This window comes from Osmia lignaria, chromosome 16 (genome assembly GCF_051020975.1).
Source record: "Osmia lignaria lignaria isolate PbOS001 chromosome 16, iyOsmLign1, whole genome shotgun sequence".
NCBI lineage: Eukaryota > Metazoa > Arthropoda > Insecta > Hymenoptera > Megachilidae > Osmia > Osmia lignaria.
In genome coordinates, this window is record NC_135047.1 from 8,330,754 (window position 1) to 8,345,158 (window position 14,405).

Sequence of the window (14,405 nt, forward strand, 5' to 3'; positions counted from 1 at the left end):
TTTTACTGTCCTTAGAAACATGGAAATGAGAAAAATCGTTTAATACAAATTGATTGATTAAAAAAGGAAATATACTTGTTTCGCGTTGCTCAGCACGTATCAGCGATACGTAACTGGTAGATCGTTATCGAGCTTTTAACGATAAAAAAATTGGTTGACTATTTGCTTTCAGAAAGCTTTTCGTAGGATTCCATAGCCGATGTTACAATTAAAACGCTCGTTAGCCTCGAGATTGCAGCTGCAAAGGTATCGATATTTTACACCGACACCATAGTATAGTAATGGAACAACGGAAAGGGTGGCGAGAATAAGTGGGTTGAGAAATTATAGTGTTAATCTTTCTCCATGAAATCGATGTTCTAAAATTTTTAAAGGAACCAGCCTTATTAATAGGCTCTCGATAGGTAAAGTGTTGAGAAGAATTTTTAGAAATAGTTTGATTTGTCAGAAACTTATATTATATTCCTCTACACTTTTGAAGCGCCAAAGTTGTTTCATTGAAAATACTCGAATCGTACGTGTGTCTGTTTTACTTTATCTTCGGTAATACTCTTGTAAACACTAATCAAAACTTTGTTCTTAATTTTCTTCCGTAACTTCGACATTCTCGTGAACAGCATGCAACAAGTTTCGTTGCAACTACAAAGTAGCAATCTACAGGAAGTGCTCTTGAAATTTGCCCGAGACTTAATCAAAGTATCAGCAATTTCAAGAAGTTCGTTGATTCATAGGTGGCTCGTTGTGTCTTGCATTCCTAAACAATAACATTTTTCATGTTCTTATACATAATAATATCAATTAAGCAAACAAAGTTCTTTTCATAATGTCTTATTACCTCGAGTTCATCAATGCTTCACGACTGTAGAATTCTCAATTTCGTTTTATGATTGAAGGAACATTAATGTTGAACTTTATGATTGAGTAATTAAAGTCAAAAATAAAGTTTCAGGAAGAGGTGGTAGAATTTATGATCCGAGGACATTGATTCGGTCGTGGTGCCTTAGAATCGTTTTACTGTCAATCTTGAGTGGTACTCTATAGGAATTATTGATATTAAATTTTATAATTCGGGGATTATCGGAATTGATTGATATCTCTAAGCTTAGATTATTGATACTGAGAAATGGGAATTACAAAACCCAAAGCATTACTTAATTTTTAACCCTTTCATCGCATTATTTATCAATTTTCAATCAGCCAGCAAGTAAAGGGTTAAAAATTCTAATCTCTGCTAACACCAATCCTATGAATTCACCCAAAATTTGCATCTGTCGCGTTCTCGATTGACGAATCGCGGGGAAATCGTAATCCTTGATCATTTACACGAATTCCTCGAGGGCGCGCGGTAAATCACGCGAAGGTTTGGGATGGGGTGAAGAGGTCGAGGTCGTCGAGGTAGAAAATTCGCGATGATAGCCCACTTTCGACGGTGTAACGTTCTCTCTGGTGGTGAGTGATTGCCGACGAGCCAGGCAGATCGCGAAGATCGATCGTCGGCCTAATCGAGCGACGCGATGAACCGAATCGTAGCACGAACCACGGGAAGAAATAAAAAAAAAAAAATAATAAAAAATAGACGGCGAGAGAAAAAGTGGAACGAGTAGAAAAACGGACAAGCTTCTAATAACGTGAGCTCTGTCGAGTAGATGAATAGGGTGGCGCGAGTATAAGCGAGAGGCATGGGTCGGTACTATCGTACGCTCGAATCGGAAACCAATTTGAAAGCAATACCGCGCTCATCGTTCTACCTTATCTGATCACCGGTTCGAACAAAACGTTCTTGGATACGGCCCTGATCGCTCGACGAAAGCCTGATGACTTAAGCGCCTTAACACCTCTTGGTATTTAAGTCGATTCGTGCTATCCCGATGGGATTTTCCTTCACCGTGCAGCCAGATATCTGGCCTAAATGAATGTCCTGCTGTCCTAGAAATGTAGATGCAACGATTATGTCTACAAATAGATCAGTGAAGTTCCACCAATTCTTTATAGAAATGGAAAATTATTTTTCTCTATCACACATTAAGGAACAGAATCGTCTTAGAGTTATGAGCTCGCGCGTTCTTCGGACAAGGGTCGTTAAGTAAAATCAGATTCTATTACACGATCGCCTACGGTGCGACGCACGTTGTAAACCCACCCCGTTACACGGAAAAGTGACAAAAGGGCAGGTTATAAATTCGATCGTTTTTCTTTGCCCCTTGTGCTGTCCACTCGAGTCGAGAAGACCCTGTACCACGCCTTCCCGAAAATTGTAAAAGAACCACGTTGACGCCCACGCTCGCGTCAAGGGCTCTAATAAATTTCTAATCCAAATGGGAGATCCGAGGAACGAAGAAGAACCGAACATCCCGTGTATCCCACTGGACAAACGCCTAATTGGTGGGCAAGATTTGTTTCGATTCTCACGGTTTCCTTCAAAAAACCGCCTGTAGAAAATTTACGGTCGGACCACCAACAGAATCGTTCCTCCAGCTCGGTGAAATTTACGACGATGACCAAGCTGGGAATCGGTTTTTAAATGGTTCAGAATTGAATCTGTATTTTGAATCGATAGTTACGATATTCGATAAGACTTTTTTATTTCTTTCGTCAAGAAAATTAGTAAAAATTCACGATGCACGCCATTCTCCGAGGAATCTTCAATTGATTCGGCCAAAGGAAGGACCTAATTCGGTTTCGATCCATAAACCAGTCGTAAACTAGATAGAAGCGGAAGACGGACAAGAAAACGAGGAAGAACGAAAGAGAGCTGCGCTTATTTCATCGAAGATCGATCTGATGGCAGCCGAGGCTCGGAGGTTGACTTCCGATTACCTGAGAATTAATTCCATGCCAGGGTGTTCCACTTAAATTCGTCGGCGTTCCATTTTCGAGGTTAACCAGTGGTGCAGGCAGCTCCATTATAACCTATCATTAGCGGATCTGGTCCGCGCTGCCTCCTCGATAAACCCACCCCCTGCAAACTCGGTCCTCGTCCATTTTTTTTTTTCTTCTCCTCTTTCTCCCGCCCCTCGGGATAATTCAATTTACCGACGCCAACGTGATTAAACGAACCGCTTTTCTTCCACGCTTCTCGCCATCCCCTTTCCGTAAACCAGTACACCGAGGGGTGGTTGGAAGAATAGCGGACAGATATAACCGGCTGTCGAGTTGCAGCGATGAAAAATGCGGCTGCACTTGCGAAACCACCAGGAAATGGAATCTTCGGGAGGAGAAGAGGGTCAAGATGGACGGAGGGATGATTTTGAAGGGAACTAACGGTGAAGGATGTTTAGGGAGATGTGAATGAAAGAAAAAAGGGTGAAGATAAGGGAAAATAAATTGAATATATGAAAAAATACAAGAAACTATAATTACTAACAAGAGTAAAAGAGTACTTATTAACTAATTAATAAGTTAATTTAACTTGAAATGTTCCCCTCGTAAGTCAACAAGGATAAAATAAGAATCTCTGAGTTCAAAATCATGCCTGAAGACAAATTCGTTATTTTAATCAGAGCAACCCTGGAAGGGATTAAAGAGGATGAGACAATGTAAGAAGGATCTACGTAAATGGAAATAAAGATAAGAAGAATATATTCAGCTGTGTAGTACAGCAATCTTTATCCTCTATAAAATAAGACGGTGAGACAACGGATGACAATGATAAGAAGTAAAAAAAATTTACTACCAAACGCTTGCTACAATATTAAAAGAATTTTCTGAATGATTCCTTATTTCTTGAGAAGGTTCCTTTTACTTAAACCCAAATCCAGCTGGTAAAACGGAACATTTCACGATGTTAAAGGATTTTCACAACACCGTCGTGTACACGTGACCGGGACATTTCGCGAACGCGTTACCATCGGTTCTCCCATGAAACCACCATAAACGTTACTTTCAATATTGCACGAACCGTTTCGACGTACTTTTCCGATCGTTCGCGTAACCCCATGGGACCGGAAGTGGCCTCTGCAGCGAAAGAAACTGACCTGGCTGATGCAAATTTTCACATCGCGTAAATTCCCAATGTATCGATGTCGTTTCCCAAGTTATATGCTCTTCGCGCTCCATATTCCGTATGAAACATAAAATTTGAATGTTTCAGTTTAATAAATAACCTTTAACATAGAAATTATTGAATTACAACGCGATTTAACAATTTTTCTGCCTCGGTATTTTCAAAAATCTCTGATCATATTCTTGGTTTAAATGTCACATAAAATCGTGGGTACTTTAGGCCATCTATCTATTCAGATAAATCCAGACAAAGTAACGTCGGAAAGTTTGACAGAAAATAGACAGCTATCCTTTCGAATATATTATTCAACGCGAAGCAGCTTGTTCGAGTGGAAAATTCAGAGGGCACTTTAATTGGCTTAGTCTACGAACCGAGATAAGGGTAAATGAGAGTGATAAGGGTCGTGGAATAATCATGATCCTTGCACCTTTCTAGTTACCTTATAAGAGAAAATAAAAAGCTACTTCCACTTTAGTGTCGTTCACTTCAATTTTGTAATGTTGATTTTAATCAAAAGACGAAGTTCGTTTCGTTGATTTAAGGAGCTCTCCTAATTTAATCCTATCAAAGTAGTTATTACAATTAATAACTTATTCGAGAGATGAAAGTGGATGGGAAAGTGAACTTTTCTGAAAAGTTACTTGTATTACTTTCGAGTTACTTAACCCTTTAACAGCGGAGTCTGGGTGAATCCAGCCCCAGGATCAAAGATATTTAACCTAAAGTTAAATATGTAATTTTTAAATGAAAGAATTTCAATTGTTGATAAGAGGAAACTGAATGAATAATTAAGCAGCTGAATTTTACTTCAACGTTCAAAGAGAATTGAAGGTTGGAAAAATTCGATGGCAGATTCGAGAACGAACCGGAAACGGTAACCAGAGAAAAAGTCGTATGGAATAGAAGGCTGGTTAGAGGCTGTTCCGAACGGTCCAATCTTATTTTATGGGGATAGGGAACGGGAGGTGTTTAGGTTTATAGATGACGGCAGATAGGTGAGCGAGTTTAACCCCATTTTAGCGGCAGAAAAACACCTTTTGCCCCGGGAGGTCCACGGGCGTTGAGATTTTATCGCGTAACTATTGGGCGGTTACGGTGTGCACGAACATCGAACCGAGTTTAGCATACACACCGCCTTCTAATACCTTCACCACCATCCGACCACCCTGATGGCAAGTAAACAACCCCATTTCTTTTACGGTTCGTCACACACCTTTGGAAAATTCGAGTCAGCGTTTTTTTTTTTTTGCTGCTGAATTTTCTCGTTGTTATATTCGCAGCTGGTCATAAAAACGAACCGGAAATTCAAGCGAATTTTAATTGCTTGTTTCAAGAAAAAGTATAAAGATTATATTTTAATCGAGGTTTTTATTGTTCCCTAATGACTGTTGGAGTAAAACGAATGTTAATGTGTTAGAATTGTGCCAAAAACGCGATGGATAAATTAATTCAGTCCTATCGTACATCTAAATTCCACTTTGTGAAGAAAATAAAGAGGGGAAGAGTTTTTGATATTCAATGATAATTGCCACACTATTGATCGTGACTTAAAACGTGACCCAGGGCTACAACTCCCCTTAGATCTTTCCTTGATCCGGTGCTCAGCTCTGGGCTCAAAATCCATCTTTTAACATTTTCCATTGTGAAACGGAAACAATTCCCTCAACTCAGCGACCGACATTTGCAAATTTCTTCCTGCCGCACTCAAGAAGCAGTTAATTAAGTAAGAGTCGAGGGTGAATCGCTTTTCAAGATCGATCGAAACAATCGGTACGGTAGGAAATGGTTTCCTTGAGTAGCACACGACCATTTATCAGTAGGCTCGTGCGCTTTTATGCAATCACGCGTACCAATGGTGCACCGTCGAGGTTCAACACGAACGCCAGCAACTCGATGCATTAAATCAATCCTCCTCCTTCTGACGATGGATCGTTTTTCATTAGACTTCGAACCTCGGCTGTGTTTGATTCATCGCTGCTCGGTAAAGAGCGTTGATTATTGGCAACCTACTCGTTCGTAGGATAGGTGTGCGTCATTCAGAGGAATAAAATGATAAGTGAACCTCTTCGTTTACGCCTCTGTTCGAGAACGCCGATCGGATTTATTGCGCGTTCTTGCACGCGATACAAAACGCTTCGAGCTGCGAACGAGGGCTTTTGAGAGGAATAAGTGCCTTTAATTTTTATCAAAGGCAATAGTATAGATATAGAGCTGAATTACCTAGTTTTTTTTTTTTTTTTTTTTTTTTTTTTTCGTCAAATATTATCAGAATATATGAATTATTGTCGAGAAATGCCAACGGGAATTTTGTTGTTATACCTGTGATCATAAATAAAGAAGTTATCTTAAGCGATGCACCGTGTAGATCGAATACGAAGCATTGTTCAAAGTCGTCACAGAAGCAAGATTAGGTCGAACATCTAATCTGCTTACACGAGCTACCTTTTAGCGGGGCTGTTGTTACGTGCATCCAAGATATAATATTAATTTTTTTCACGCGGGGAAAATGAATTTGATTCACACCGCAACGCAAAGTAGCGTCCCGTGTTCTTCGTCCAAACTACTGGGTTTCATTCGTGTGAAGCTGCTTGTTTGCACAAGTAACCGTAATCAAATATCATTTTTTATCCTTCTTTACTGGTAAAAATATTCTATACTAATGAGATAAATCTGGTTTCTATCCTTTGAGAAGATTATAAAAAATGATCCTGTCTAAAGATGGTTAAAATATGATGATTTCTAATGATACCGGTTTCAAATGATTAGGTAACTTTTTTGAATTGTGAATGATGAGATTCGAGTTTATTATGGACTAACGAGGCGCTCTTACGATGTCGTTTAATTCTTATCTGAGCGTCTTGATTGGGTCGCGTGCCGTGTCTCGATTAACATCGCCGGTCTACATTAATTCTGGTAATTAACTTACAATTAGTATCGCCATAACACGATCCGAATTGCCGTATCGACACGGAGTTCCAAGAAACTTCAGATGGTTCGATCAAAAACGCAACTTCGTAATTGAATCGATCCTGACTCGATTAATGACCCGTCACTGCTATTAATTGCTCGCTCGTATCTCGATGGTACGAGGAATTCTCTTTATTTACTTGAATTCAGCGAAGTGAACATCTACCTATATTTTTAATTAAAAAGAATTCTTTTTTGTAGCAGGTTCATTTTTTAAAACCGTTCAAATTATATATAAAATATTTTTTTTAAATAAATTTTAAAATTTCATGAACGTTTATTCGAACAAATACATATGCTAATAATTCATTAAATATTTCTTAAGAACTCTATAAATAATGAAAGCCTAAATTAGACTGTAATTGACGTTCCTATAAATAACCCTTAAAAGGAGCTTTTAATATCATAGCTGTTTCAAAATTCAACGACTGATGAACGATTTAATATCCAAGATATAATTGAAGCTTTTCAAGTGCTTTGACTGCTTCGTCGCGATTGAACGATAGGGAGAGTACTTACGTATTACTATCAAGATAATAACGGTGATCGGCTAATCGATCTCAGCAGCCTGATCACTATAATTTTCTCTTTTTTTTTCAAGGGTAAACCGTACACGTTGGTCGGCAAACGCGCTAGGTGGTCGATTGGCTAATCACAATGATCGGTTCGATGAATAATGACTTTCCAGTTTCAATAGGAAGCCCCTACCAACTATTACGACTTGATCAATTTCAAGAGGAAATTATGGTCTCTCGAATATTTTGAAATTTCCTCGTTCAGCCCTGTTAATGATCGGGTCGTACGATTACGCGTAAATGTTGAAGCTCGTTTACGCAACCCTAACGAGCTCATTCAGCCGTAATGAATAATCATAGAACCTTACGCAATATTTTGATTAAAATTGTAAATTAAAATTCAGTTTTCATTGATTTATGAACCCCTATATTATCTTTTCGAACTTATTATAAAATAAAACTATAATATCGATAAAATTTATATTTTTTAAATCCCGCTTTTATTAACTAACGATAAATTTTCATTTTTTTCTACGGTTTTTATTTTTTATTTGATTTATCGTCATAAATAAGACTGCGAACAATGTAATCTTTCAAAAATTTTAACGAAGCAAACTATCTTAATGGTGTTCGGGATCTAATCAAGTCTGCTAATAACAAGTCGGTAAACGCAACGTCATGATCGTAAAATCCATAAGCTGGGTGTATCTCTGCTTCGCTCTGCTAATCCCAATCCGTACGAGTTCATTTTCTGATCAGCCGACACGTCTGGCGTTAACGTTTAATTACAGGGCGGCACAAGCGTCTAAATTTATCGCTAATAAAGCTCGTCAGACGGTAGACTGTTTTATTTGACGCTGCTCCTATGAATTTCTTCGCTGGATAAAGCAACAATGTATTTTAGCCATTCCGAAAAGTCGTTAGAAAATCTATGACTACGTGTTTTGTGGAAATTTGTGCAAAAGAAAAGATTATCTTGTTGATTTATTATGATCAATGCGTGGCCACTAGGCTACCGGCGAAACCGGTGTTAATCCCGAGCTCGAGAAACAGATAATCCCCTTGCATAAACATTCGAATTATCAACAAACGCGGCAGGCGTGCCGAAGCGCGATCGTATGTTTATTAGTTCTCGTGCCTTCGTTGAGTCAGTACACGATCGGGAAGCCGACTAGACGGACTCTTTCCACGTTTCACCAATTTTTACAATTAGTGCGCGATTAACAATTATAAAAATAAGAAGAATCGTTCCAAACTTCGAGAGGATTTTACACAAAGTGGTAATTATACAGTTACATTAACATTATCGCAAAGTAGCATCTAATTAGCGTTAAAGAAATGCCTATTTGAAATCTTGTGAAGTAAAATAAATTACAAATTTAATCGACTTTCTATCCTTGTACGTGAAACGTAACGCCACCTAATTTAACCTATCTAACCATTCTAACTTTCACGATCCTTCAGAAATCCAGATACCATCAATCATGAAAGTTTCAATTAGACGAGGGAACGTCTATGAGGTCATTTAAAACGCCTGTGATTTAATCAGTGACGGGTGCCAGAAATTCGATGAAATTTAATTAAACGAAGAAGATAAGAATTAATAATTTTGATTGAATATCATTTTCAAGGAAAGGAAATAGTTCTTTATCGATCAAATGGAATGTAATTAATTAGACATAACGGATATTTCTCGGGGGGAGTAAAATTGAGCGAATCGCGATTGTTTCGACAAGAATATATTACGCAACCGGCGACACCGGAAACTGTCGTGAAATATGGATCAGCCGGTCGGTCCAGGTCGTTGGCTGGAGAAAGAGAGGCTGGAAATTTCCTGGAACGAGGTGTACGTGCGGTGGAAAAGCGGACGTACCGCGGTGCGGGCTTGTTATAAAAGTTCCGGCTTGCACGGTAATGCCAGAAAGTGGGTATCCGTTTTCGGCCGGAAACGCGGCTACAATTAAATTGTACTTCTCCAGAAGGGACTTTCCTTTATTTCGACGACACGACGAACGGGAAAACCACGTCGTGCCACTTCTCGATTGCCTTTCCCCGGGCTGAAACGTGTGCCGATATTTTTCAACGAGACTCGAAACAGTACCGGAATACGTGGAGTGTTTCTTCTGGAGGACGTGAGCAATTTGGAAATGATTGCCGAGTTATCGAAAATAGTAACACCTTAAAAGACCGAACTTTTATTTGAAATAGAACATTGACTGAGTGATTTGTAGATTTCTGAAATACCAGAGTTCCCAAATTAAATTGGAGTTTTCATTTCGAAGCAACGAGGATATTATAAAATGATGCTAACGTAATTGTCTTTTTTATTGTTTCAGATATGCCTGCTGGGCCTCGTTGTGAGCGACAACAGTACCATAGGTGATTCGAACATCGAGGATGTTTCAGAGGTATCAGAAGCCAACAACAACCTCGACGTGGATTCAGGAGATCAGGTAAGAATTTTAAACATCCAAAAATATATATTTTCAATAAAGACGTCATCTGATTTTTCCCTATCCTCCATAATTGCGCTACTGTAATTGTTTTAAATTACTTAGAATTATTTCAATAACGTTAGCACTATTCGACAAACGATTGTATGATTTCATCGAAATCACTTGTTTAAAAAGGGGGGCTGACCAATAGTCACTTGATAAACTGAACGATACTCGAAATTCTGTAGTAAGTATCGTTAAAATTATAACAAATCGAAGCACCAATTTCATTGGAACGCAAATACACTGGGAACAAGGGTAGGTATATTTCATCTGTTTTTCGCGTACCACGCTCTGGTACCTGTGGATTTTAAAAAGAATAAGGGACGTTGTCGCCGGAGCTGCGGGAAAAATAAACAGCTTTATTCATGCCAGCCAGCCGGAAATAGGTCGCAGAAACCGTTACATCCAACCTGAACCCCGGCAAAGCTCCCTCTTTCTGTTTTTCCCCAACATTTTATATATATTTTTCTTGTTTTCCCTCGACGAAACAGACGGTGCACACTGGTGGTAAAGTCTTTTACGCCTGGCGAGGCCTTCTCGTTGCTCTTTCGTGCTCTGTTTAGCTGACGGTTCGTCAACGCGTCCTTCCGCCGTCTTGCCGCGACTCCACTAATCTCAAGATGACGTTACGGACGCACTCTTGCGTCGCTTTTTTTTCCGGGATGCAGTCGCGAAACGACACGGAAATAGACCGCGAATGCAAGCTTCCCTTTCCGTGGACGTTCACCTTTCCCCCTTTCCTTCACCTGCTGTCCGCTTTACATAATTTCGCTTTAAATTCTTGTCCCTTCTACCCTTTCACAGAGCGACCTCCTTTCAATTATTTGACCCGAGTTAACTTCTAAGCTAACAATTTTCAATTTTTTCATCCGGTTATTAAATTTATCGAGCTGAAAGTTTTCGAGAGCTTCATGAATATCTTATTGATCGAATCGAAGGAAAATTTACAAGAGAATTGTTTTTTCGCGATCCCGAAGACGTTTCGTGTTAGCCACGTCTTTTTCTGCCGCGTTGACAGCATCTCCTCCTCTTCGCCCGAGAATTTCCACTTTTCTTGAGAGGTTCGAGCACACGGAGGCTGCTACGTTGGCCTACTTTCCATCCCGGTAAGACGAGACGAAACGGAACGCGATGCACCGCAGTCGATACACGTGTAACGCTTCTTCATATTTCCTGTTGGACCCGAAACACGGTTTGAATATCGGTCGACTAGTACTTCAAACCCCTAAATCGATACTTTTCCTTTACTTTCGACATTTCCATTGATACTTCGGTATATACTTGGAAACTAGAATTATGTGGCAATTTTGTACTGTTCTTTTATTGATTTTTAATCAAAAGGATGGTAATCATCCTCATTTTCTCTACTTTAATCGTTACATTCTTTGGAGCAATTAGGAAAAAATACAACGATTCGTATGCATGTCTAATTATATTTAATATTACATATCATTTTTGTATTATTAATTTTAATCCGGAAAATTATCCATTAATTAAATGAGTTCACCTGAAACGATGAAATTATTTATAGTCAAAAAAGAAAAAAAAAATGGGAACACCGGTCGTTTGTATGTAGGTCAGTCCAACAATTTTCAACCCTTTCAAAGTTCCGCCCCTTTTAACTCGCTCGCCGCTTAACTAATTTTCGATCCCTCGGAAAAATGAATTAAAACTTTCCTCCTTTTACATTGAAAATGAAAGAAACCTTTTGAACATGAATCTGTCAAACTAAAGTTTCGAAATCATACGTCAACTTATTGATTATCGTGGGGACTAATGATCGGCCCTATAAATTCAATTTAATAAAAGGTCAAAATTAATAGGCAATTCTAGAAACATAAATCTTCTTTCATTTTTAGATTAAAAGTGATAAATATACATTTGCTTGCAGTAAAAAAGCAATTGATATAAATTGAATATTTTCACCAGGAATAATTTCGCGAGCGACCACTGCCAGTGGTCATTCGTTGCAAAAAAGAAAAAAAAAAAAAGAAAAAGAAAATGAAAGAAGAGAGAGAATGAAAATGAAACGAAAATTAAGCTGGTAAAAATGAGAAATTTCTCTCTCGCGAGTTCATCCATCCTAATTCAACCAGCACACTGGAAAAATCGTAACGCTCCGTGTCTCCCTGGGCGCGAACTTTACAACGTTGTTTCCCCGCGTTGACGCGATTAAATCTCCCTCTGCCGCGACCGGAAGTGTCATCACGCCTGTCGAGTTTCGCGGTATGCATTCGTAAACCGTGGCGACACGAAACGTTCAAAAAACGTGCGACCAGTTTTACGATGCTGGCACTCGCGAGCTCAGTACACCCCTCGAGCATAACTTACCCTTCCCTTTTCGCGATTTTATTCCGTTTCAACGCGACCGGAAGTCCTCCTGTCGAGCGTAAAACCAGTCACTTCTTTCCCTCGCGATTTACCTCGATCGTTTCACAATAATCTTGCATCGTGACAGGTGTAGAGTTCGAAATTCTTCTTCAGTCCGAAGCCACGGACTTGTTATTAAGAATAACAAAAACTTTATAGAAACATCTGAAAATTAGTAGTAGAGAAAAATACAGCAGAGAACGTCTGACAGTACAAGTAGTATAAGACCATTAATTTCCCGACGTATCGGTAGATGTACGAAAACAGCCAGCCGATTGAACGCGTTAAAAATGATGTTTTTTCATCAATGAGAACATCAGCGGTGTAAAAATCGAAGGGAAACCGTTCTTTGATTTATGATACAGACGCGTCGAGGGAGGAGCAACGAGATGGTTAACGTGAAAGGATGAAAAGGGGATGATTGTTTTAAAAACGAATGGATCGGGATGCTTTATTATATAAAGCTTCCTTGCTAAAAGGAAGCTGGATGAAAAATGAAACCTTCGAAATAATTTAACAAAGTGGTAGAGCGATGATTATTCATAAATTACAAACATTATTTTTTTCAAGTGTTAAAGGTAGGGGTGATATTTTGAAGAAACGTTTAAATCATTTAACCGTTGAACAGCGGAATCTGGGTCAATCAAGACGTTATATCCGATTACGTGTGAGTTGTCAGAAAATTAAAATATAAATACACAGTTGCGTTTAAACACGATTAAGGGAGTTTGTCACACGAAAAGAATCGCAGCCGTGATTGATGGATGGAAACGCGATTCCTACAACAGATTGTAACAGCAGATTACGAGAAATTTAGAATGCTCGGCTTAACGGGCGTATATCACCGAATGTACAATTCGCGTTATCGCATTTTGAATGCACAAATCGCAATTTATGAACGCGGAGTTTTCTGCGAACACTGCCTTTATCCTCGAAGATGATAACAATGTATACACATCGTTTTAAAATCTAGTTTATACTCGTTTATAAAAACGCTTGAATATTATCTGATAGCTGGTTGATAAATTTAACACGTGTCCTGTTTGCTTCAACTGAAACTTTAATTAATATTTAGACTAAAAAAATCATTTAGACTATTCTAAAATACTTTAGATAAATTAAACTTTCCTGCAGCTCACAACGAACAGCTAATAATAATTTATTAATTAAGCCAATTACGCAATCAAAATCAATATCAGGTGAATCCAGTAATTATCCTCCATACGATCAATTATTTATAGTTTTAATGACACGCCCACGTTATTGCATAATCAGCTTGTTATTATCAATTTAAAAATCAATTTTTTCCGTAAACAGTCGTTTAGCATTTCAGCAAATAATTAAGCACAACGTACGCCCTCTCGTTAGCGTCACCTTTAAAATGAATCTTTCGTTAAGCCACTCTTTTTTCGGAATTAGTTAAACGCAACCGCATTTCATCTCAATTCTTGGGACAAACATTTCGTCGACGGTATTTTTCAGGCCAGAGAACGTTGAACAAATATCGTGCAGTGTGCTTTATGTCCTTTTCTTTTTTGTTTTTTATTTTTTCAGATCACAGATAATGAAGCGTCCGCGTTTCAAAAGACAAAGGCTCGCTTTTAAAATGATGCAATATGAAATACAGCGATGGTAGAACGACGAACACGGTGCGCTTTAAACGCGGTGTTCTGTTTGTTTCTAAATATTCATATTGCAAACAATAATTATTATACCTTTCACGTTACTTTAATCACGCGAATGTTTCTCCTTTTCCTAATGAAAAATAATTGTCAAAGCATTTTTACCTTCGCTTTCGTTATTAACTACGATTTTGTGTAATTGAATGGAATAAAAGTTTAAAATGAATCGTTCACATCGAGATGGCCGGGTTGTTCGATGATAAAGCAATTACAAGTTCCGGCGAGCAGATTCAGCGCGAACACTTTTGGCGAAACAATTGCCAGACGGCGACGACCATTTCCACTAATAACCATTCTGGCAATTATCCAAATAATTCGTGTTAACACGAAGCTCATCAAGACTTTCCAACCAAGTTCGAACTTTCACCCG

At 38.6% G+C, this 14,405-nt stretch overlaps 1 protein-coding gene across 6 annotated transcripts in view; it reads left to right on the plus strand.

The window, feature by feature from the left end:
• The window catches only part of nolo (ADAMTS-like no long nerve cord), a 139,100-nt gene that overhangs the window by 64,016 nt on the left and 60,679 nt on the right, over positions 1-14,405 (plus strand). For all 6 annotated transcript variants that reach the window (XR_004580585.2, XM_034317295.2, XM_034317292.2 and 3 more), the window contains exon 2: positions 9,822-9,938. Coding sequence is in view for 5 of the 6 variants with exons in the window: in XM_034317295.2 (XP_034173186.2) it covers positions 9,822-9,938 (117 nt within the window). In the remaining variant the exon portion in view is untranslated. The remainder of the gene's footprint in view (positions 1-9,821; positions 9,939-14,405) is intronic.